General features: G+C 34.8%; 1 protein-coding gene across 2 annotated transcripts in view; it reads left to right on the top strand.

Moving 5' to 3' along the window:
- The window catches only part of CRISPLD1 (cysteine rich secretory protein LCCL domain containing 1), a 47944-nt gene extending 24756 nt beyond the window's left edge, over positions 1 to 23188 (top strand). Inside the window, exons 3-15 of one of the 2 annotated variants that reach the window (XM_047728687.1) lie at positions 3552 to 3670; positions 4025 to 4157; positions 5217 to 5332; positions 6027 to 6127; positions 8453 to 8593; positions 8765 to 8825; positions 8932 to 8998; positions 9204 to 9334; positions 11251 to 11294; positions 11388 to 11460; positions 16731 to 16806; positions 20593 to 20723; positions 22059 to 23188. In XM_047728687.1, the coding sequence (XP_047584643.1) occupies positions 3552 to 3670; positions 4025 to 4157; positions 5217 to 5332; positions 6027 to 6127; positions 8453 to 8593; positions 8765 to 8825; positions 8932 to 8998; positions 9204 to 9334; positions 11251 to 11294; positions 11388 to 11460; positions 16731 to 16806; positions 20593 to 20723; positions 22059 to 22110 (1245 nt within the window). In that variant the 3' untranslated portion in view covers positions 22111 to 23188. Of the gene's footprint in view, positions 1 to 3551; positions 3671 to 4024; positions 4158 to 5216; positions 5333 to 6026; positions 6128 to 8452; positions 8594 to 8764; positions 8826 to 8931; positions 8999 to 9203; positions 9335 to 11250; positions 11295 to 11387; positions 11461 to 16730; positions 16807 to 20592; positions 20724 to 22058 lie in introns of those variants that run through there. The other variant, XM_047728688.1, reaches the window with a different exon arrangement.
- Positions 23189 to 24820: the final 1632 nt, after the last annotated feature.

Genomic DNA, 24820 nt, shown 5'->3' with positions numbered 1-24820 from the left:
AGAGAGAGAGGGAGGGAAACATGCTCCCTGCTGAGGTATCACCACCTGAGCCGAAGGCAGAGGCTTTAACCCACTGAGCCATCCAGGCGCCCCTTGATTTGTATTATTGAACTTTACCTAAACACCTATGCTTGATTACATCCTCTAAATAGATAATTTATTTAAAAATTATCACTAATTAATATTTATTAAATATTAATAGTAAATTTTAGTTGAATGCTGCTCTACTTCAGTTCTTATATTAAAATAATGTGTCCTTATTTTAGCATTACTGTAGTTCATTTGATATGGTTCCCCCCTTATTTTTAGTGCATTCATTACCTAGAAAACTTGCCATGCCATAAAAAAACAGCTTATCCACAGTACATACTCAATAATTGAATTTTTTAGCCATTGAAGGGACCTGAGTTATCTTCTGTTTCTCATTTTGCAAATAAGAAAACTTAGCCTAAAGCATTTGAATGATATGTTTTAAATTATTTTATTTCAATTTCTATACAACAGATATGTAAGCAGTCTTTTGCAATATAACATATTTGTGAATTTGTGAATTTGGAACTGATTGTTTATCCTCTTTAAAAAGCATCCATCTTTGGGGCACCTGGGTGGCTCAGAGGGTTAAAGCCTCTGTCTTCAGCTCAGGTCATGATCTCAGGGTCCTGGGATCGAGCCCCGCAATGGGCTTCCTGCTCAGCGGGGAGCCTGCTTCCCCCTCTCTCTCTGCCTGCCTCTCTGCCTACTTGTGATCTCTCTCTGTCAAATAAATAAATAAAATTTTAAATAAAAAAGCATCCATCTTCAATTTCATCAGAAAAACTAACATTTGAGATTGTGGACTCATGTATAAAACAAGAGTAGACTGGCCTTGAATAAGAGTACTATTGTCTCTTTTTAAGGGCTTAGTTGGGTGGTTCATACTTGGATCTCTCACATGTTTGTTTGCAGTGACCTGGACTTGCAAACTGACAGCCTCATACCTGGGCTAGGAAAACCAAATAACTGAAATTCCTCTCGCTCTCTGTGTGTATGGTAGGGCAAAGGGAGAGGGAAAGAGAAATCCAAGGAGACGCCACGCTAAGTGTAGAGCCTGGGGCTGGATCTCACAACCCTGAGAGCAGGACCAGAGAGTACCACTCTGACCAAGAGTTGAATGTTTAACTGCCTATGCCACCTAGGTGCCCCAAAGTGTGTGTCTTAAAAGAGAAAGAATTGACTGAATAGAGACTGTATTTCCTAACTTAGCCTGAGAAGTCTCACAGTGTCCTTCTACGTATTAGAAGGGAGTTATTATATACTGGCTAATTGAATATAATAATTTTTAAAAAGGGCGGGGAGTTACTATCCAGCTCAAACTGAAGGGAAAGGGAGGGAGTTCAACTCTACCTTTCTGGGGAAGATTGTTTTAAAATCACCACAATGGCTTCAAGCCATTATTTAATTTACTTATTATTATTTTTTTAATTTTTTGGTGCTTCTTTTTTTCCTAGTGTGCTTTCTTTGGCCTGCAGTCACGACTAGGTTTCTTCCACCTTTTAAAAGTCAAAGCAAGCAAACATATTCTCCCTAGAACCTGGCAGATTACTTTTTTTTTTTAAGCTTTTGCACATCTCTCTTTTTCCTTTCTGAAGTCTTAACAAAGTAACACACACTTGCTTTCTTCACTTTCTCCTTCCAGTCAAGTGTGTGCCATGTGTCTTGATTTTCTCTCTAGCATTGATCTGAAATTGTTCTTGATCATGAATTAACACTTAGCAGCTCTTGTCTTTCTGGAAGTCTCTGTGGCATTTGATCTTGTTGCCTGCTCTTTATGCATAGAATCCTTGTTCTGTTACTTTATAATTTAATCCTCTTACAGTTTTCCCTTCACCTTTCTGATCCCATTTTCCCTGGTTTATTTTACTAATTCATTGTTTTTTCTCCCATTTAAGGTTGATAATCTCAGAATTTTCTTTTCATTCCTCTTCTCTTTCTGTATCATCTTCCTAAAGAAAGTCATCTCTGGGTGAATAGCATCAAAACTCCTATCTTCAGTACAGATTTCTTTCCCCAGAACCCCAGTCTTCTATTTCCACTGTCTCCTTGGCACACACTGCATTGAGAAACATTAAACATATTTCCATGGGAACAATCTATTTCCCTTTCTGTATTTTCCTTCTTCCAGTTTGGTACCCTTCATCATCTTCATCTCCTCTCCTCCCCCACAACCTACCTTCAGTTATCCGTCGACTTCTAGGAATTTAAATTCTGAAACATGATTTCAGTCTGTCTGCTCTTCTCCATCTTCATTGCTATCGGCTTAGGCTGTGAGCTCATGTTTCAGTTCCAGGACTATTTCCTATCCTCTAAACATGCCCAGAGTTCTGTGACTGTGCTGAGACTGAACCCAGCTCAGCCTAACTATGGGTTTTTACAACCACATTTCCTACTACACTGCCTGTTTTTCAACTTAACAAATTGAACATTAAACCTAGGACATACAAAACAATTTAGTAATAATTTTTTAATTTTAAATATTTCTTTGTAAATTATGTTAAAATTACAAATTAATCACCCTCATTGAACGTTGTCTATAAAAATGCATATGTATTTTTTTAAGATTTTATTTATTTATTTGACAGACAGAGATCACAAGTAGGCAGAGAGAGAGAGGAGAAAGCAGGCTCCCCACTGAGCAGAGAGCCCGATGTGGGTGGGGCTCGATCCGAGGACCCTGGGATCATGACCTGAACCAAAGGCAGAGGCTTTAACCCACTGAGCCACCCAGGTGTCCCAATGCATATGTATTTTTAATGCATATGCATTTTTATAGGAATCAGATTCATTCATCATTTGTATACTCAATAAGCATTTATTAATCACCTTGTCTATATGATAGACAGAAAACACAAAAATGGGCCAAAGATACCAGTGTGAATTAAATGACTGCCTCCAAACAACTCATAGCCTTGTGAAAGAGACAGACTTGTAGATGAATACTAACATTGCATTGTAATAGCTGCTAAATGAAGAAATGTTACAAAGTTTTAAGAGCCCCAAGGAGAGAATAGCATACATCTGAGAGAAATGGAAAAGTGTGTCTAAAATGTATTATCTAAAGCTGGGCTGTGAAAAAAGAATATGGTCTGTGTGACAAATAGCTGGGAAAAATGATGTTTTAGACAGAGGAAACAATGCCAGCAAGAGTAAGAAATAGCATGTTTTATGATAAGGAACAGCAGGACCAGGGATCTTGGACTTCATGTGTATGGGAATTTGTTGGATGTGTTTGACAGAGAAATCACCTAAGCATATTTGTATTCACTTAGGAAATTCTAAACACTTGTGAGGGCAGACTGGAGGTATAAAAGATGGGGGCAAGGAGATTAGTTAGGAGACTAGTGCAAAAATCTAGGTGAGAGATGATGGGAACCCAGACTAAGATGTTGACTTTGTAAAGCAGTAAGGATGGAAGAAAGTGAACTGAAGCATACTATATTCTGAAGAAATGTCCAAACACCAAACAAATACATTATCTGTTTGTATCTGTGTGTTGTTTTCATTTTTAACTATAGACATGGGATGTAGAGCTAGAAAGATCTGCAGAATCCTGGGCTGAAACTTGTTTGTGGGAACATGGACCTGCAAGTTTGCTTCCATCAATTGGACAGAACTTGGGAGCGCACTGGGGAAGGTAGTATAAAGTGTAACTTTTTTGTTTTTGATAGTGTAAGTGCTTGAAATACTTATTAATTCAGCACTGAATATTTTCAAAGTGTTAGACCCTAAAAGGAAAACAAATGATTACACCCCCACAAATAAAAGCAAAAAACAAAAAACAAATGTCATAACAGAATACCAGCAATATTTTAGTCTTATTTTTTGTTTAAATCATTGACCTATTAGTAATGTGATGGACATAATATTTAACATTAACAACTTATGCAAGAATATCTCTCTACTAAACTCTAATGATCTATTTTTCAATATTTGGTTTTACATTTTCTCCCGCTTTACTTACTCTTGGTGGTTACTGTCTTTCAAATAGATACAGGCCCCCAACATTTCATGTACAAGCATGGTATGATGAAGTGAGAGACTTCAGCTACCCTTATGAACATGAATGCAACCCATACTGTCCATTCAGATGTTCTGGTCCTGTGTGTACTCATTATACACAGGTATGTTTTGGGTATATTATACCTCATTTTTCTAAGTTGAGTTTGTGTAAGTGTGGCAGAATTTAAGCTACTGAATGTGTGTCTTGTATAATTTGGTGTGATTATTTAAAAACATGTTGATTTATGTAGAATAGACTTATCAATTTCTATAAATGATAAAAGTAATTACTAGGAAGTCCAAACATCAATTAAAAAAACACATTATTTCAGTTATTTTATATGTGAAACATTTTTAATCTGACCCCAGGAAATGCACGTGGAGAAATTTACCATCTTCAAAGTCAGGTATCATTTTTTATTTTCCAAAGAATAAAAATATAGTTTTATTTACCACAATACTCAATATTTACATGTGTGCAGCATTTATATATATACATTTTATACATTATATGTATATATTACACCTTATACATCATATATATTTTATTCGGTGTCCACAGTTGTTATTGGATAAGTTGTAAACCTCTAAATCAAACCACTAAGGGTAAATTCAACTAGATAAATCTCACAACAGATCTGAATTACTAGAATCTCTACGGCTGATTTTTAGTGAATATAAAGCAAATTATTCTGTCTGCCTTTGCATGTGACAAGATCAAATCAGCACTGAATTCCCTAATAAGCAGTCATACTATGAAAGTACACATTGTATAAGACATCTGAGTCTCTACATTTTTGTTTCAGTACAGTTTAAGATGAGAAATTTCGTTCCTTTGTTAGGTTCCTTTGTTAGGTAAGGCTCTTCATAGACACATTAACACAGGATTTGGGCTTGTGAGGGTGTAACTTTTGAACTATTTAGTAAATGTATATTTTGAAGATGGTTATGTTTTATAGTTAGACAGAGTTATTTACCCTGTAGCACTCTTCTTTAAATTGAATCAAGCACTTCCCACAGTGTCAGAAAAAGTATCCTTTTGACATTGCTTTATTTCATCCTGAATGATAAAGGTTCATTTCTCAAGTTCAGTTTTATACACTTCTCTCTGCGATATGTTGTTGTCTTACTTTGTCTCAGCCTACCTTTTATGAGCCTTTCTTTTCGTTTCTCTAATGTAGGTGGTGTGGGCAACAAGTAGCAGAATAGGCTGTGCCATTAATTTGTGTCATAACATGAACATCTGGGGACAGATATGGCCCAAAGCTGTCTACTTGGTGTGCAATTACTCCCCAAAGTAAGTAGACAAAACATTACTTTTATATGTAAATTTTCCCAACAACATGAAGTAACTTTATATTCCCAATCTTTTCAGTGGTATTACTGAATCAATTATATTGTTGTAACTCCGGTTATTTAATAGGACAACAATTATGGTTGCCCGATGAATAAAATCAGTGCTTAAAAGGAATATGAAAATTGAAAATATGATCTTTGTGAAGACAGGAATTATATTTTTAAGTCTTCGGTTTTACTCATTACGCTATATTACATAAGTAGTTTTAATAATTTAGATCTATTAGAGATGAAAAACTATAGAAAAATTGAGAAATGTATTTTCACCTGTGTAAAGACCACTGAATAACTATGTTGAAAATATTACAACTTTACATAGGGACGAATCTAAGTCTAAACTCTCTTCATTAAAACAAATGGAATATGGATGAATATCCCATAACAGAGCTTAGTGTTCTATGAAAGTTTAATTTTGTAATTTTTCATAATATACATAACAAATGACTTAAATATTTTCAAAAGAATGAGGCAGCAGTTCATATATAAACCTAGTAACTGAAGGGACTCTGCGTTGAAAGATAAATGTTTTAAATCTATACACCAAAATAATTACTTAGAAAATAGCAAATTTTGCAGTGTCTTATAAATTATGCTATATTAGACTAACTCTTAATAGAGTGGATCATCTCTTTAAGGGGAAACTGGTGGGGTCATGCGCCCTATAAACATGGACGGCCCTGTTCTGCTTGCCCACCTAGTTTTGGAGGTGGCTGTAGAGAAAATCTGTGCTACAAAGGTATGTGATATTGTGTCATAATATTCAGTTTCATATTTTAATCCAACTTCTACATTAATTTGTATTTAAAAGGCAAAAAGCATATTTAATTACTACATTAAAAATTCCCAGAACTCGGGGTGCCTGGGGGGCTCAGTGGGTTAAAGCCTCTGCCTTCGGCTCAGGTCATGATCCCAGGGTCCTGGGATCGACCCCCACATCGGGCTCTCTGCTCAGTGGGGAGCCTGCTTCCTCCTCTCTTTCTGCCTGCCTCTCTGCCTACTTGTGATCTCTGTCTGTCAAAAAAATAAATAAAATCTTAAAAAAAAAAATTCCCAGAACTCTAAAATATTTTGAAGCCATTATAAATATTTTTAAAAGTATAATATTAATAAGTCTGTTATATCAAATATGTATTTAAAGGAAAGTTTCATCTATATTTCAGGTAACCACTTCTAATTCTACTTTGAAATTATCTCAGAGTGACAAGTACACATTTACATTTTAAAAAGTCACCTTAATAGGGGTGCCTGGGTGGCTTAGTTGGTTAAGCAGCTGCTTTCAGCTCAGGTCATAATCCCAGCTTCGAGCCCCGCTTTGGGCTCCCTGCTCAATGGAGAGCCTGCTTCTTCCTCTCCTTCTGCCTGCTGCTCTGCCTACTTGTGCTCTCTCTTTCTATCTCCGTGTCAAATAAATAAATAAATCTTTTTTTTAAAAAGCCACCTTAATATATTATTCACTAGAATTATTTTTTATAAGTGTCTTAATTTTGAAGGATTTAGCAATCTAATACAGTTTATTTTTAACACTTTAAGAGTTTTTGCCAAAATACCTATTCATGAAACTTACTAAATGATGCTCAAAGAAATATACTAATTCTGTGCTCCTTATTGCAGAATATATGAATTCTCATGCCAAAACAACCAATAATAAAAGCTATCATAGTATTGTAAGACTGTTATAAAAATAGTGCTCTGAAATGCATCTGATGTGCTAAAATATACATATAAATTTGATGTCCTGCTTATAGCACATGAAGAGAAAAATTGTCTGATAAAGCTTTGTGAAAATCCTACTCTTTTTGGGCATCCAAGTGAACATTTCCATTCCCTTGTACTTTTTTCTTAATGATGACTGAATGAAGATTAATGTAGGCTAAGTGTTTTTAGAAAATATGAATTAATGCAGCTCTTTTTAAGTACTCATAAAGAGATGTGTCTTTTCCCTGATGACTGAGTGCTCATTACTATAATGAGCAGACAAGAAGTAACGATTTATTTCTCTCTGTTATATGAGCCGTTTTTCATTCCTGGAAGCAATTTTCATTGTGTGTGAGTCTGTTTTCCATTTTCTCCATCTCTAATCCTCCAACCTATTTGCCCCTTCACCAGTGACCACTATTTAAAACTTACTCTCCTCTGAACTCATACTTCCTTTTCTAGGTTCTGAGTTCTTGGACATACATGAAAATAACACACCATTCCAAATTATGCCACCGTTAAACCCTTGATATGTCAACATGGAAAAAAAATTAAATTCTCCATTGTTAAGTTTAAATTTCTGCACATTGGATTTCCTTCTAAAAGAGAAAAACATTTCCATGGAAACTGACATTGTGGTAAATTAGAAGGGCATGGCATGCCTTTTTTGTTTTTTTGTTTTTTTTTGTTTTTTTTTTTTGTTTTTTTTTAAAGATTTTATTAATTTGACAGAGATCACAAGTAGGCAGAGAGGCAGGGGGAGAGAGAGAGAGGAGGAAGCAGGCTCCCTGCCGAGCAGAGAGCCTGATGTGGGGCTCGATCCCAGGACCCTGGAATCATGACCCGAGCCGAGGGCAAGGCTTTAACCGACTGAGCCACCCAGGTGCCCCATGGCATGCCTTTTTTAAGCTGAATTTCTTTTTGGGAGAATTTTAAATGTGACCCTTTTGAAAATTTTAAAAGTGATTCTCTTAAAAATGTGATTTCATTTTGGAAAACAAATTCAAATACACTAAGCCCTTACATCATTAGATCACAGTGTAGACTTCATGGTTCCATTATGAAAGGCAATCACTGATACCACTCTCAAATATAAAGCAAGTTTAGAAATGACTCTATTTAATGTTAGCCAGATGGAAGCATAAATGAATCAAGAGTTCAAAGCCTTATACATTTATTTTATTTACTCCAATGCAGTAGATAAGATCACCACCTTAAGCCAACAACACCTGAGGCAAAAAATCTACAGACTTTTTTAGTTTTCTAGTTTTAAATGTTACCCAGGCATCTAATGGTTTATTATTATTTGATGATTTGTGTACATTTAAGGTGGGTTCATATTTCTTAAATCTATTCTCTCTAACAGAAGGATCAGACAGGTATTATCCTCCTCGAGAAGAAGAAACAAATGAAATTGAACGGCAGCAGTCACAAGTCCGTGACACCCACGTTCAGACAAGAGCAGATGATAGTAACAGAAATGAAGTGATAAGCACACAGCAAATGTGTAAGACCTCTGTATAATTTACACAAATTTTAAAGCTTACGAAAATGGCATATGCAACTCTATTAATTGGGACAGTTTGAGAATGACAGAAGCTTGACATTAGACTATATGTGATGAAATACAGCCACTTTTACATTATCTAAATTATTTTGGTATTTTTCCTTTTTTCAGCCCAAATTGTCTCTTGTGAGGTAAGATTAAGAGATCAGTGCAAAGGAACAACCTGCAATAGGTAATATTTGTTATTATTCTCAAAATTACCTGACAAAATAGGAGATTTTTTCATTTTGCACTGACATTCAGAGAAACTGAATTTTGTTCTCAATTACTTTCATTAGATACGAATGCCCGGCTGGCTGTTTGGATAGTAAAGCTAAAGTTATTGGCAGTGTACATTATGAAATGGTAAGTACTATAAATATCATGATTTGGGAATAGGATTTTTTTACATAATATTTGATTTTTTTTAATGCAAAAATAACAATTTGTATAAATATAGATATTTTGCTCAAATATGTTTAACTTAAAGTCATGTAAATAGTTATTAGACGTATCTTAGGGAGAACTCTTGGTATTTTAATGTCCTTTTCTCCTTTCTTTTTTCTCCAAGCAATCCAGCATCTGTAGAGCTGCAATTCATTATGGCATAATAGACAATGATGGTGGTTGGGTAGATATCACTAGACAAGGAAGAAAACATTATTTCATCAAATCCAACAGAAATGGTATTCAAACAATCGGGTAAGTACACAAATGATCTTTTGGATGGGATGATTTTAAATTGTAATAATGAATTGACAAATTCTTTCAGAGCCCAGCAGAGAAGGATTTATGTGGAAGTTGGTAATTGTCAAGGCTCATTTGAGCTCAGTAATTTCTGAAGACAAAAAGGAGCTGAAGTATGTAAATTCAAAGTTGAGCAGTTTTACTTATAAAGAACGTGCTAAAGCTCCACATTTTCTGGAGTTTCACTGAGGATGTACAAATTTATAGTTTTTCTTGATGTGAAGCAACAGATTTTTTTCAGCCATAAAAGAAAATACCCCAGAGAAGTCTAATTGATTTACATATTCTGCCTGCTGTGCTTATGGCAAATGGTTTATTTCATGCAACAGTAACTTTGTTAATAAGATAAATTCGATTAATAGGTAAAAGAGCATTTTGAAAAGTTCTCTAAATATGTAATATATTATATACTTTTGTCCATCTAAATGTAATTTAACTCAACATAAAAGCATTAAATTTTGAAATATTTCTTACATTAAATATATGAAACATTATTTTAGAAGACTATATATTTTGATATATACTCTATAGAAATTAGAAAAATGTGACCTGAAATAACTTTGTGTCCTACTTCTATGTAAAAAAACAAATATTAAACCTCATATGGAATGCCTCTTCTTAAAGTATATGACATAGTTTCTTTTCTTTGTAACTATAGAATTGCATGAAACTCCATAGTAGAGGATTCATAATGATAAGAATTTATTAAAAACCTTTGCAAATTTGGTAGAATAACATTCTCTGTGTATAATTTTGTTCAAAGGCTTTATCTGTAGTTTTCAGTCATTAGCAATTACTCTCTTAAGTAAAAGCTGTATAGAAGCATTTGTTGATTAGCTTAGTAATTCAGCAGATATTTATTAATTACCTTAAATGAATAATAGAAGTTATTACCTTTAGTAAACCAAATACTGGGTGTTGGATTAAACAACATTTATCCTATTTACTATTCTGTTTGAACTTAGTTTCTGATTATGTTTATTACAGAAACTCTTTTAAAATGTGAAGGTGTGTCATTCAAATACTATCATAAATAAGTTTTATCTTTTATAATAGATTTTTTCTGAAAATTTGGGTATAAATAAACCAATTAAAATTTTGGTATATAATGGTATACCTATTCTTCTATACCTGCTTTTTAATGATGCATGAAGCATATTCATTAGAAATTCATTCATTACAGACATTTTACTATATACTTGGGGGGACAAAAATGAATAACACACATTCCTTTAACATACTTATGATTTAATAGTCTTTTTACAATACTATCTTGTATTTACTATTATAAGAGATTAAATAGTTTGGTTCTATGGTGACAGGGGATTAATATATTTAGAGTTTCAATTTTTTAAAAAGATTTTATTTATTTATTTGACAGAGAGAGATCACAAGTAGGCAGAGAGGCAGACAGAGAGAGAGGAGGAAGCAGGCTCCCTGCTGAGCAGAGAGCCCGATGCGGGGCTCCATCCCAGGACCCTGAGATCATGACCTGAGCCAAAGGCAGAGGCTTAACCCACTGAGCCACCCAGATGTCCCTAGAGTTTTAATTTTAATAGGAAACAAATATATAGACATAAATCTATGTGGTTTTATGCTGTTATTTGTATATTTTGAGACTGATCATGAGAAGAGACCGTTTTCTAATATCAAGAATGATTAATTTGGTTCATATTGATTTGGTTCATACTTGAAGGTAATATGGATTTAGCATAAAATAGAGGATGTATTCTTATACTACTACTTATTTAGATATTTAAATAAGAATCAAATTAAAAGGAAACAAAGTATTCATAGACCTAAGTAATACCAGGAATTATGTTGATGATGCATCTAAAAAATGACTGACATGTTTATGTTTTTATCTTCAGCAAATATCAGTCTGCTAATTCCTTCACAGTCTCTAAAGTAACAGGTTAGCACTTTTTTAAATCTTATTTTCTTATGACTATGTTGCATGTTATTGTTGCCAAAGATTTGCTTTTTGTTTTGTGTTTCAATTCTTCAGTCCAGGCTGTCACTTGTGAAACAACGGTGGAACAGCTCTGTCCATTTCATAAGCCTGCTTCACATTGCCCAAGGTAATGTTTTCTAAATTTTCTCATTCTTCTTGACCAGTGAACATATATTGCTGGGGCTTTTACTCTGTGATAACTGTCTTGCCTGGAACTCTGCTGTCTGCAGGCTTTGAAAGGTACATGGTCTTGAGCTGTGAAGCCGAAGGGAGCGGTGGGTCATGACAAACTACCTGCACTCTAGGCATTCCTCATGTGCTTTCTCCAAAGCCCAGAGTGCTTTTGGCTATTCCATAATACCAGAGCTGCTGGGTGTATTCTGTGTGTTCACATGTGCTATGAAGACTTCTGAAGAAGTCTTAGTCTGCTCAGGTGCTATAACAACATACCACAGACTGGATGGTGTTAAAAGTTGAAATTTATTTTCACCTAATTCTGGAAGATGGAAGACTAAGATCAAGGTGTGGACAGGTTTGGTTTCTTCTGAAGCCTATCCCCTTGTTGCAGATGGCTGCATTTTCTCTGTGTTCTCACAAGGCGGGAGAGGTAGGGAAGGGGAGAGAGAGAGACAGGGGCAAAGGCAGAGACAGAGAGAGAAGATTCTCCTTTCCTGGGATTAGGGCTTAACCCTGATGATCTCATTTAACCTTAATTAACTCCATAAAGGCCCATCTCCAAATACAGTCACACTGGGAGCTGGCTTCAACATATAAATTTAGAGAGACACAGTTAGTCTATAACAAATTGTTTCCACAAAAACTATAATGATGTAACATATTTTTAAGCATTGCCATTCAGTTTCTAAATAGGATAAATCTAATTGTGATTGCTAAGTCAAAAAGCCCATCTTCTGCCATTCTTTTATTATTTTTTGCATACTATCTTTTAAAAATTATAATGGAGTTTATCTACAATACAATAATGAAAAGTACTTCATTTATTTTGACCACACTGAGGTGAAAACTGTTAGAAGTATTATGGCCATAAGTTATAACCATACATAGGAAAAATGAAATAGATCTCTTCACTTCCAGTCTTATTTCTATCCACATTTCCTCCATTAATACAAAGTAATCACATGTTAATTCTAAAAACCAATAATAAGATTTAGAGATAGAATTGTAATTGATAAACTGTAATTACTAGAAATTGAGGGAGCTTACATTTTATGGTAAAGTTTGTTTTGGAAAAGATTTGTCACTGAACCTTTTGAAACTTAAGTGATGTTTCACTTAAAGAATGAGATGGGTTGTTCATAAGGTAATAAAAGACTGTGATGATATAAGAATTAGCTACTTCTTAAGGTAGGTGAAGCTGGTAAATTTTGCCATTATCATATGATAGAAAAAAATTTTAGAATTATCCATTTATGAATACTATTAAATACTCAGTGTGTACTGTATTTTGCTAGGCTCTATCTCAGCCATGTGACTAGGCTTATGAGGACCAAATAGTGAGGGTAATTTCTGTAGAGCATCCCAGCATAAAGCATGGGTAATAGATACTAATAGATACTAATAGATACTATAGTAATAGATACTCAGTAAATGGTTATTTTAATATCTGCAGAATAATTTAGCAATATTTTTCCAAAAGAAATAAAAATCACTAAAGTGAAATGTTAATAAATGTTTCCTATTTCTTTGGTTACTCCAGGGAGGGGAAATATTCCCCCATGAGAGAAATTTTTAAAATTAAATTTAACCAGGACACCTGGGTGGGCATTTGGTTAAGCATCCACCTCTTGATTTCAGCTCAGGTCATGATCTCAGGGTCCTGAGATTCAGCCTTGCACTCAGCATGAAGTCTGCTTGGGATTCTCTCTCTTCTCCCCCCTCCCATTTGTGTGTGCACTCTCTCTCTCTCTCAATAAATAAATAAAATCTTTTTAAAAAATTTAATTTTACCTTTTACTGTTACCAACATAACAAATTGGTTGAAGTAATAATTTTGACCTTAGGTAGTCAGGAAAGCACCCCCCCCACCCTGCCGTTTTCTTTTAGAGATTGGTGAAACAAAGGGTTGTCTTTTCTTTTCTCATACAATTTTTTAATAGTTTCACAAATTATGCTGTAATGGTATGATTTATATAACACTTTATAACTTTTAAGGAACCATGTGGTTGGTACATCTGTTTCAGAATATCATATGACTTAAATAAGTTGAGACATAAATCTATTCTGGAGAAAATGCCAAGAACAAATAAATGAAAGGAAATTAGCTCAAGATGAGCATGAAGAAACAATATTTACCTATACCATTGTGTCATTGAGAGGTTCCATAGCAGGCAGAATAGCCCCAAATAAGCAGTCTCTGTTATTTAGTTCCATAATCTTGTAAATATCATGTGTTTGTGTGAGTTACTAGAAATCCTTTTCTTTTCCTGACCTCCACAGAGGTGGAGGGCAGAAATCATATCCTGATTTACATGTATCTACAAATGACTCAGTCTGAAACCTATTGAATGTTCAAGATGTAAAAGCAGGTATCATTAAAATGTGTCAACATTTTTATTCAAAGCTTATAACTAAATTGTATATAAAGGAATGCCAGCTGGGTCACTATCTACATTCTCAGTAATACGTAACAAGGTTTTAAAACCAGAGATCAGAACACAAGTAAAAACCTCCTTCAGTCTTTCTTTGATCTGAACTTGCCGAAGTAGATACTAACTCAGTCTGGAGCTACTGACCTTTGCCTTCCACAAACCAAGTGCTAAATATAGTCAAGGTAGAGCCTTCAGTGTGATCCTAAAGGCAGAGGAGTTGATTTTACTGCGGTAGGATGGGCAGTGGATGCCCAACTGTTCTCAAGCACATGGGGGAAAATATCTCAGTCAATGGGGACAACTTTCCTCCTCTAGAAATCCCCAATAGCATCTTTTATAAAAATAGCTCTTTAAATAAGTCAATCGGAGAAAGACAACTATCATATGATCTCCCTGATATGAGGGAGAGGAGATGCAACATGGGGGGTCGAGGGGGTAGGAGAAGAGTAAATGAAACAAGATGGGATTGGGAGGGAGACAAACCATAAGTGACTCTTAATCTCACAAAACAAACTGAGGGTTGATGGGGGGAGGGGGTTGGGAGAGGGGGTGGGGTTATGGATATCGGGGAGGGTATGTGCTATGGTGAATGTTGTGAAGTGTGTAAACCTGGCGATTCGCAGACCTGTACCCCTGGGGATAAAAATATATGTTTATAAAGCTGTTAAAAAAAAAAAAAAAGAAAGAAAGGATGAATCCCCAAGTTTTGTAGCAACATGGACGGGACTGGAAGAGATTATGCTGAGTGAAATAAGTCAATAGAGAGAGTCAATTATCATATGGTTTCACTTATTTGTGGAGCATAACAAATAGCATGGAGGACAAGGGGAGATGGAGAGGAGAAGGGAGTTGAGGGAAATTGGAAGGGGAGGTGAACCATGAGAGACTATGGACTCTGAAAAACGATCTGAGAATTTTGAAGGGGTTGGGGGTGGGATGTTGGGGGCACCAGGTGGTGGGTATTGTAGAGGGCAGGGATTGCATGGAGCACTGGGTGTGGTGCAAAAATAATGAATACTGTTATGCTGAAAAAAAAATAAAAAAAAAAAGACAAAAAAAAATAGCTCTTTAAAGTTATAAAAACTTGGACTCATTTATTATTTATATTTAAGTGGTTCTACTTTAGAAGTTATAATTCACAGGTATACTCTAAGGTGTACAATGTTATATAGATTTTAGAAATAAGAAATGCAGCTATCTCTTAACTTTTTTAAGAAGGAGTTTCTTAAATTGGTAAAGGTAGTAGCAATTAAATGTTTTTTCAGAATACTTTTAGGAAAATCATTGATTCTTTCATCAGACAGTGATTTTCATGTAGTCATTTTGTTGAGATTCTGATTTACTGTATACAAATGAATTTTTTTCCAGTTTTAGCTTTTAATTTCCTTTTAGTACACAAGTGTCTTTGTGTATGTGTGCATGTGTGTAAATTGAAGAGTCCATTGCTTTTTAAAAAAAAAAAAAAGTGAGTGCCACTTGGTAGTTTCTTAAACTCGCGGAGTGGAGTTTTTAAACACATGATTGATTGAACAGTGATAATTGGATTTTTAAATCTAATTGGATGTTTAAATAAAGGGCTTTTGGATATGTTATTAAGTGAGCTAAGCCAATCAGATATGAGGAAGGCAATAGGAAATCTGGAGAAAGAATATTCTAGGCACAGAGAAAGAGAAGTGCAAAGGCCCTGAGGAAGAGCCTGTTTTTTGTATGTTTGAGAAATAACTATGAGGCAAGTATGACTGGAGCTAGGGGAGAAAGTAGAAGAGGAGGATATAAGGTCAGATAGATAATGCTGGGGGGGAATAGATATGCAGGGCTTGTTGATCATTGTAAAGATCTTGTCATTTATTCTGAAAGAAGTGGAAAGCTCCACTTTGGAGCAGAGGAATGATATGATTGGACTTGTACGCTTTTATATAAGTGGGGGAACAAAAGAGTGGATGAGGCAAGGTTGGAAGCAGGGAAGTCATAGGAGAACCGATAGCTAGACACCATGAAGTCTAGGGTTATAGTAACTGAGGTGTTGAGGAATTCTCTGATTGTAACATATGAGCAAGAGAAATTGAGGAGGGTCTGAATGTAAGGCGTGAGATAAAGAGAAGTATCGAGGCTAGAATAAGAGATTTTGGCCTGAGCACCTGGAGTAATGGAGCTACCCTTTATTGTAGGAAGCCTACAGAAAGAACAGATTTGGGGGCCAGAGGAAGAGATTAGGAATTTGGTTTTAAACCCACTTAAGTTTGAAATTACTGTAAGAGTTAAGTGGAGATATTGAATAAGCAATAGGTCATACAAATTTGGAATTAAGAAGTCTTAACTGGATATAGAAATTTGGAAATCAACAATTTATAATCATGAGTAAAACCATGAAATTAGACGAGATACCAAAGTTGTGAGCGTAGAAGAAACAAACTATGAGAAGTGTGAGGCAATGAGTCATGTTTTTCAAGTTATCTGTTTACTAAATTCTACAGACACATTGGGTACCAATTCCCAGATACTCAGGGATGCACCCTGATGTTTCTTTCTGGTTAATCCAGAAATTAGAAAGCTTCTTGGCTAAGTTAAAAAAGAAAAGAACACATTGGTGCCGAAAGCTGGAAGTGAGTAAATTAAGCAGAAGCAATTGTATCTACTGCCTGGCTTATACAATGGACCTATTTCAGAAGAAAAAAAGATGAGAAGGATCGAGAATGCTGTAAACTGTTGTGTGTGCTTGTCTGTGGTCTTATTAGTGAGAACGGCTGAAGTAACCAGCTACTTAATATTATATATATATATTTTTCAGAGTCTATTGTCCTCGTAACTGTATGCAGGCAAATCCGCATTATGCTCGTGTAATTGGAACTCGAGTTTATTCTGATGTAAGTATCTTAATTTATTTAACTCTCAGTATTCATGTATATATCTGTACACACATTAATGCATGTACATTTATATATAGAATAAGGGAACAGATTCTATTTGGATATACATATTCTCAGAGAAGCTAGTCAGCAGTAACACTGAAAAATGACTATCCGTATGCACATATGAGTGCATAATAATTTATTTTTACTAAATTTTTCTTTATGTCTTACCCATTCGTTGTATATCAGACACTTAGGAAATAGTCCAGAGTCATTCTTTTGAAGGAAAATTGACTTTTCTTTTTTAAATCTTCCTTTTGGTTCTTCAGTATTTTATAGTGTAAACTTGATAATTAAGAAATTATTAGGTATATGAACAATATCTTTTGCTGGCAAAGGAACATTTAAAAAGTAGCATAGAATCAAGAACAGATAGTACATTAAAATACATACAAAAGGAAACCACTTGAGGGGATGTTATAATGGACAACGTTACTGGGTTGGACAAGGACTATTAGCTGGGAGGGCTTCCATATGGACAAGTGCTCTTTGAGCCAGGGTTCAAGTGTGGGTTGATAAATTGGAAAAGGGACACAATCTAGGTGGGATGAACAGCATCTACAAAGATGGGGAGGGGACAGCAGGTAAGATGCATGCATAACACATAGGTTTGCTTGTCTCTGAACAGGTGAGCATTGAATTTCAAAGGGCCTGCAGCCAATTTGGTGTGAGGGATCGAGGGGATCTGGCTCTTGAAACATGTCCTTGGAGAGTCTGAATGCATGCTGATGAGTTTAGATTTTATGTGGCAGACATTTAGAAACCATTAGTTTCTAAGCCAGAGAGATGCAAAAACTAATTCAGATAATACACTTTTGAAACACATATTCAATAAAATACTATGGAAATAGGCTTGTGAAAAGAGGTCTAAAATAGTATTGATCACCTTATTTGTATTGGTGAGTTCACTGAGGTCCAGGTTTTTTTGTTTTTGTTTTTGTTTCTTTTAAGTTCAGCATTAGCTCTGAGATTTTCTCCACATCTGAGTCCTTCCTAGGCTTCAGCTTTGCACTATTCTTACCTACAGCTTAAATGTCTTACTGGTATCCTAATTTTTTGATCCTCATGTTTGTGCTTATCTTATCTTTCTTTTTTTTTTTTAATGATACAATTCTTTTTTTTTTTTTATAAGTTTTTCTTTATTTGACAGAGAGAGAGATCACAAGCAGGCAGAGAGGCAGGCAGAGAGAGAGGAGGAAGCAGGCTCCCCGCTGAGCAGAGAGCCCGATGCGGGGCTCGATCCCAGGACCCCGAGATCATGACCTGAGCCGAAGGCAGCGGCTTAACCCACTGAGCCACCCAGGCGCCCCTCTTCTTATCTTTCTGTCTGTTAAAATCATGGTCATTCTTCACATCTAAATTATTACCACTTTCTCTGTGGAGTGTGTTGGGGATCTCCTAATACATATATAATGTGACCCCTCTTTCAGCCCCTCTAACTTTGCCTTTCCCCTTTTAGCAGTTAGCTGATTCTGTTAGTGTTAGGTTTGTTTCTCCTCCTCTTTTATTAGTTTGAAGTTCCTTGAGGGTGACAGCTGGGCAACTCGTGCATCGTTTTTTAATCAACAATTTGATGTGTGCCAACCTGTGAACAAGATAGAATTACATCCTGCCTTAACAAACTTAGAGCACACAGGACATCAGAAATTAAGCAAATATCTTATACATAAATATTTGTTGAAAAAATAAATTAATAAGTGTAAATGAATAAGCCTATCTAAAATCGTCAAAGATTTCAAAAGAAGTCATTCTTTTTAGATTATCTGTTTAAACACCAAAACTTTTCATTTCAGTCATGCCGGGTGAAAATCTTTCAAAATACCCTATACAATTCTATATCCATCAGCCATCTATTTTTCTAGAGTTAATGTTTTATTAGAACTTATATCCTGAGATCATTTTATCTTCCTTAGTGCAATGAATATAGGTGATTATGTATTATTATGTAGATCCTTTTAAAAGTAAGTTGGAAATAAAAAGATTATTATTATGAGGTTGGTGCAGAGTTGGAAACTTAAGCATTAACTGCCAGTCTTCCCACCCCTTACAAAATACATTATCTCTTTAAATACAACATATGGAAAGATATCTTCTCTTCCTCCCTCCCTCCCTGTCTCTCTTTCTGTTTATATAGCTACAACTTGTACATTCTATTGCTTTGAACTTTTCTCATTTGTTACAAATGAAGTTAATTTCTGCATCCGTTAAAAATATTCCACTGTTTTCACAGATAAATTATTTTTCTTTTCATGATATATTAATTCTTACGAGGTGTGGGTATAAAAAGAAAATCTCTTCTGACCTTTGAACTGAAATAGGAATGCCTGCTGACTGCATAGTTGTGGGCAAAACAATAGTTTCAAAACATATTAAGTGCTTGGATTTAGTGAATGTTATATCTAAGCACTTTTATTGCCTTGGGGAAAATGCTGATGATACTCTTTTAACAGAGCAAGAAAAATACTGAAATGTGTACAGAATTATTTTTAATTTCATCTGTTATGAACCATATTGGATACAAACATTAATTCAATGAGGGGCTTTAAACTGAATAAAATCCTCTTTGGAGTAAGGATACGAGGCTTTGGATATATGGTATTTTGTGACATAGCAAAAACTTGAAAAGGATTAAACAGCTTGGCATTCAGGCTCTCTGATCTAATAAGTTTTGACTGATGCCACAAAGTTCAGAGCACAGTAATAAAGCAAGGTCATGTAAGATGCACATGCTTATGTGAACTTAAAAAGCACATTAAGTCGTTCACATGTGCATAGAGATAAAAAAAAAAAACACACCAGTGGGATCAGAAAAGACCCCTCGGATATGAGGGGGATTGTTTTATCCTGAAACAGTTCAAGTGTTTCATTTTGTGGGATTTCCTCAGGCTGTATGCAGCTACTGACAAATTTTGGCAGAACATTAGGATTAAAGCAAATGTCAAAGTCTGGAGAAGACTTTAAGGGGACAAAGGAAAAGAGTCGACTTCTAGAAATCCATAGTTAATCATTTTAAAGTGTTGGGCCTGAAAATAATTTTCTCTTCCATAGAAATCCAGTTCAGTTCAGACTTAGATAACTGGTACAATGTAATCATAGCACTTTCCTAGCACTTCATGTCAGACCATTCAAACCAAAGTGATAGACATTGCAAATATAGGTAAGAAGCTATGATTGTTCTTTATATTTTTCTTCTTGAGCAAATTTGCTGTGTGTAGATTACATTACTTCATAGACGAAAGCTCCCCATTTAATACACACCTGTATTTTGGAAAAGGGACTGTAAAGACATACAGATCTATGATTTGTTTATGAGTCAAAATGGAACATAAGAGGTACAGATAATAAGCCCGTGAATATTTGGTCAGAGTGGCTCTAGTAGGGACTCCCAAAAGCTGAAATTTGAGAATGATAAATGGGCCCTTCAAGAGATAAAAGGAGTAAATTTGCATCTGATTGCTTCACTATAGCCAAAGCCTGCTATATGGAAAGGCAAGTGTCTGTTAGATTTAATGGTGAAGGGAATTTACCATCCTAGCTACCCTTAAGATCTGCCTCAGACTCACTCAGAATTGGCTTTAACTGTGACTTTTGAAACATTCCTTTATGCACAAACCATCAACCTGTAACCGCTGAATGTCCATATAGAGACAGGTGTCACCGACTTCAGTCCAGCAGAAAAGTAGACTGGATAAGTTCAGCAGGAATTTTCTAATAACAATGGGTTTTTCCTTGTCCCTTCAGCTGTCCAGTATCTGCAGAGCAGCCGTACATGCTGGAGTGGTTCGAAATCCTGGTGGTTATGTTGATGTCATGCCTGTGGACAAAAGAAAGACTTACACTGCTTCTTTTCAGAATGGAATCTTCTCAGAAAGGTAAATTTTAAAATGTATACATATATATTTTGTATTTTATATACTTATAGTCTCTTCCTCTACACACAGACACAGACACACACACACACCCCTTTACGCTTGCTTCACAACCAGCTCACCTTAATATGGGTTTGGAGTTCCGTGGCTGTGCCAGTGTGTTTCCTTTGCATACGGTGTAATAGTTTGTCATCCAGGGATGGGAGAAGCTGCAGTACCAGAGATGTCTGTCTCCTACAGGCTTATAAAAATCAACATGAATATCGGATTACGAGTCAGAATCACTCTTTGGTTAATTGATTTTATAATAAGGAAATTTCTTTCATCCTCTTGGATTTTCTAGATTAGTTTTTATATGTAATTATTTCTAGCTGAGAAGGGCACTGGCTATTACTCTAATCCTTTTATATGACAAAGTATTTGCTAAAGAATGGTCTGATTTTTCACAAAAAACAAATTCTTTTTGATTAGAAGTTGGATACCTTGTATGACATAAATGAATGTCTTCTGGTCTTATACTATTTCGTCCATCAGTAGTATATATTTTAGTGGTTTGGGAAAATTAATATGACTTACTTTATCAAGTATTAAAGTTAAGAGCAAAGAACCTATAGTGATTTTTTCAAATCATTTGTACTTGGGGAAAAAAACATTAACTCTCATGTATATTGTATAGATAAAGAAAAGTTCCTAACTTTTAGACATTTACCGGGTTCTTTAAAATTGCCAGTGGAGGTTTCACATATACAGTTAAGTTTCTATAAATGGCCCCAAGGATGGTGGTATGTAAGGTAGATTGCCTTTGACATAACCATCTGAGTGCCATTTTTAATAAAAAGACAACTTGGCATTTAGTGTCTGTTATAGGTCTGGGAAATTCATAGTAGGTGCTTAAAAAATAGTACTCTAGAGTATTATTTAAATATCACTGTCTTCTTAACTTGCAGTTAAGTTTTAACCACATTGGTCAGTTGTAAACCTAGATCTTCATATTCCCCCAATAAAATGGAATAACAGCTACCTAACTCTGCTTTATTAAAATCAAAGGTGGTAACACAGGAAAACGTGATCTGGAATCTCTTGCATTACATATAAAATACTATTATTACCACTCTGCACCTTAAATTTTAGTAAACTTGCAGCCCAGCATACAACTAAGATTTAAAGAATTATGTCATCCTCACTCAAGCTTTCCAATAACTATAAATTATAGTAGCCTAAGAAAGCTGGCCATCTGGATTCATAGAGCTGCTTTCTTGACTGTCATAAATAAACATGATTTATTTGGAGGATTATATGTGGAGATGACATCAATATACTTTCTGTATTTTTTTGCAGTTTACAGAATCCTCCAGGAGGAAAGGCATTCAGAGTATTTGCTGTTGTGTGAAATGGAACACTCGGAAGAGGATCATAAAGACTATTCCAATGCCATATTTCTGAAGTTTGTATAAAACTGTAACATTACTGTACAGAAGATATCAACTATTTTCAGCCCCCCAAAAAGTGCCAAATGCGTTATAAATCTTGATAGATAAATTCTGTAAAAATTAAACATGGGACATTATTAACTATGGGAAAGTAATGAATATGCAATGGTTTTAGAAATCCTGTGTTAATATTGCTATATTTTCTTAGCAGTTATTTCTATAGTTAATTACATAGTCATGATTGTTCTACATTTCACATGTTATTTTATATGGTGCTTTGTATATGCCACTAATAAAATGAATCTAAACAGTGAATGTGAATGGACTTCAGAAAATCATCTGGTGCATTTAAAAATAATCAATTCTTAAAAAATGAGAGGAACCATATTATCACATTTTTCCCCAGTTCAATACTCTGCCATTACCTACTCCAAATAATATGAAATTGTTTTCCACTTAATACTGGTATAGTTTTTCTCCTCTGTTAAGTTTAGGCATATCAAATATTATGTCCTGATATTGTACTTCTTATTTTGTATAAAATAATTACTTAATCTCCAAATGAATCTATTAAAACATTTGATTCCTTGGGAATGGCTTTAATAGTAAGTGGAATGAACTATTATTCCATGGTAGAGTAGTGGTATGAAAACATTCCTAGTGATAATATAGTAAATATAGGGTTAAGCAAAGGCAGCCAGAGCTTTCTATGTATTGTTCAAAGTGAGGTCACACATTTTTCTTTTGTATCCTGGCAAATACTCCTGCAGGCCAGGAAGTATAATAGTAAAAATTTTAACAAAGATAAACTAATGTATTGTATCACCATTGCCACTGGTTTTATTAATGGTAAATGGCCTTGTTTATAAATGTTGCCATATTATGGTACCTATGATGGTGATATATTTGTTTCTATGAAAAATGTATTGTGCTTTGAGAGTAAAAACCTGTAAAATGTTAATTATGGTATTTTTTTTTCTTGCTGGTGGATTTACTCTTTCCCTGTAAACGTATTAAAATTAATCATGTTTCAAAATATTTTTAGTCCCTTTCTTCCTTATTTTGATCAAGAAATCATTTTAAATTAACAAAATTATTTTAAGTCTTTTAAATTTGGGTTATTGACATTAATACAAATAACATACTTAACACCAGAAGTCTGCAAAGTCAACTTGAGTAGGTATTTGTATATGAAAGAGGAGACAATCATATATTTGGGAGCATTGTATCAAGGGAAAATTTGAATAAAATGATAGAATCTGAAGGATATAAAGTAGTTATAAAAAACTGACAAGACAGTAAATACTTCATATATTTTCAGATAAATGACCACGTATTTAGGAGCAGATAAAGGGGAGATAAGTCATAGCCAGAGATCTGGAAAACCAAGAGAGCTGGATAATAGAAAAATAATAAAGGAGAGGCTCATATAGACCATTGCTGGGGAACAAATGGTAAAGAAAATAATACTATGACCACTTACCATGCACTGGCCAGAAATTAAGTGGTTCAAAATATTGGTAGTCAAAACTTAAGCATTTGTAGATTAAAAATACCAAAATTTAAAGCAGATTTGTGGGAACATTTTTTTCCCAAAAGACACATTATACCTTCTTAAATAGCATGATTGAAATGAAAACTTTACCCAGATTCATCTTTGGCTCCCCATTTTTCCCCCCACCCCAGTAGTTTTATTCTTGTCAGCATAAAGACTCTCATATTTGTCCCTAGTTTAGACACTCACCATCAATTTCCTGTACTATTACAATGTCTCCAGTTGGAGTCTCATTTTGTTTCTTTCTGTTCCTTCTTAATCTATCTTTAAATTTTTCACCGGAATTACGCTTTTCCATAAATTTCCATTATTTGAGAAAACCAAATCATCTTATAAAAACATTTATGAACCTCCTTAGTCTTGCTCCATATTGCTTACCTATCCTTTCTACACAAGTGGCCTTGAGTAAGTTTCTTAACTTTCTACACTTTGACTACCTCACCTGAAAAACGGGATGAATAAAAACTCATAGGGATTGCTCTAAGAACTGAGATATATAACCTACTTAACATCAAACATATAGATAGTGGAAAACATTTGTTCTTATTATTAATATAATTATAGTCATTTCTGTTACCTTGGGGAAACTATGTATCTGCTATGCTACACTACTGATCCATCAGCACTTAATGGGAAATCCTCTAGGAATTTTCCTACAATTCTCTTGGTAAGAAGTAATGCTCTCTAATATGTCCTTTTAATTTGACCATACCAGTTTTTAGATTTTTGACTTGTATTATATTTAGTTCTTTAAAGTTAGTGATAAGCTCCTTGAGAACTGTGACATTATCTCTTTACCCGAGAGATTCAATGATTTTTACATTCTATAAATGGTTGGTCAGTATTGCTGAATGAATATTACAACAATCTTTAATTTTTTTCCTTGAGGACATAAATGAATATTGTTGCATATTATCACAACAGAAGACACTATAGCTAATGAAGATAGATCATTGATAAACATTCTTTGAAAGATTTTATTTATTTGACAGATCACGAGTAGGCAGAGAGACAGGCAGAGAGAGAGGGGAAAGCAGGCTCCCTCCTGAGCGCAATGCGGGACTCCACCCCAGGACCCTGAGATCATGACCTGAGCTGAAGGCAGAGGCTTAACC

The sequence above is a fragment of the Lutra lutra genome, chromosome 4, assembly GCF_902655055.1.
Source record: "Lutra lutra chromosome 4, mLutLut1.2, whole genome shotgun sequence".
NCBI lineage: Eukaryota > Metazoa > Chordata > Mammalia > Carnivora > Mustelidae > Lutra > Lutra lutra.
Note: the sequence above shows the minus strand (reverse complement) of the source record. Positions and strands in the feature narration are given on the sequence as shown.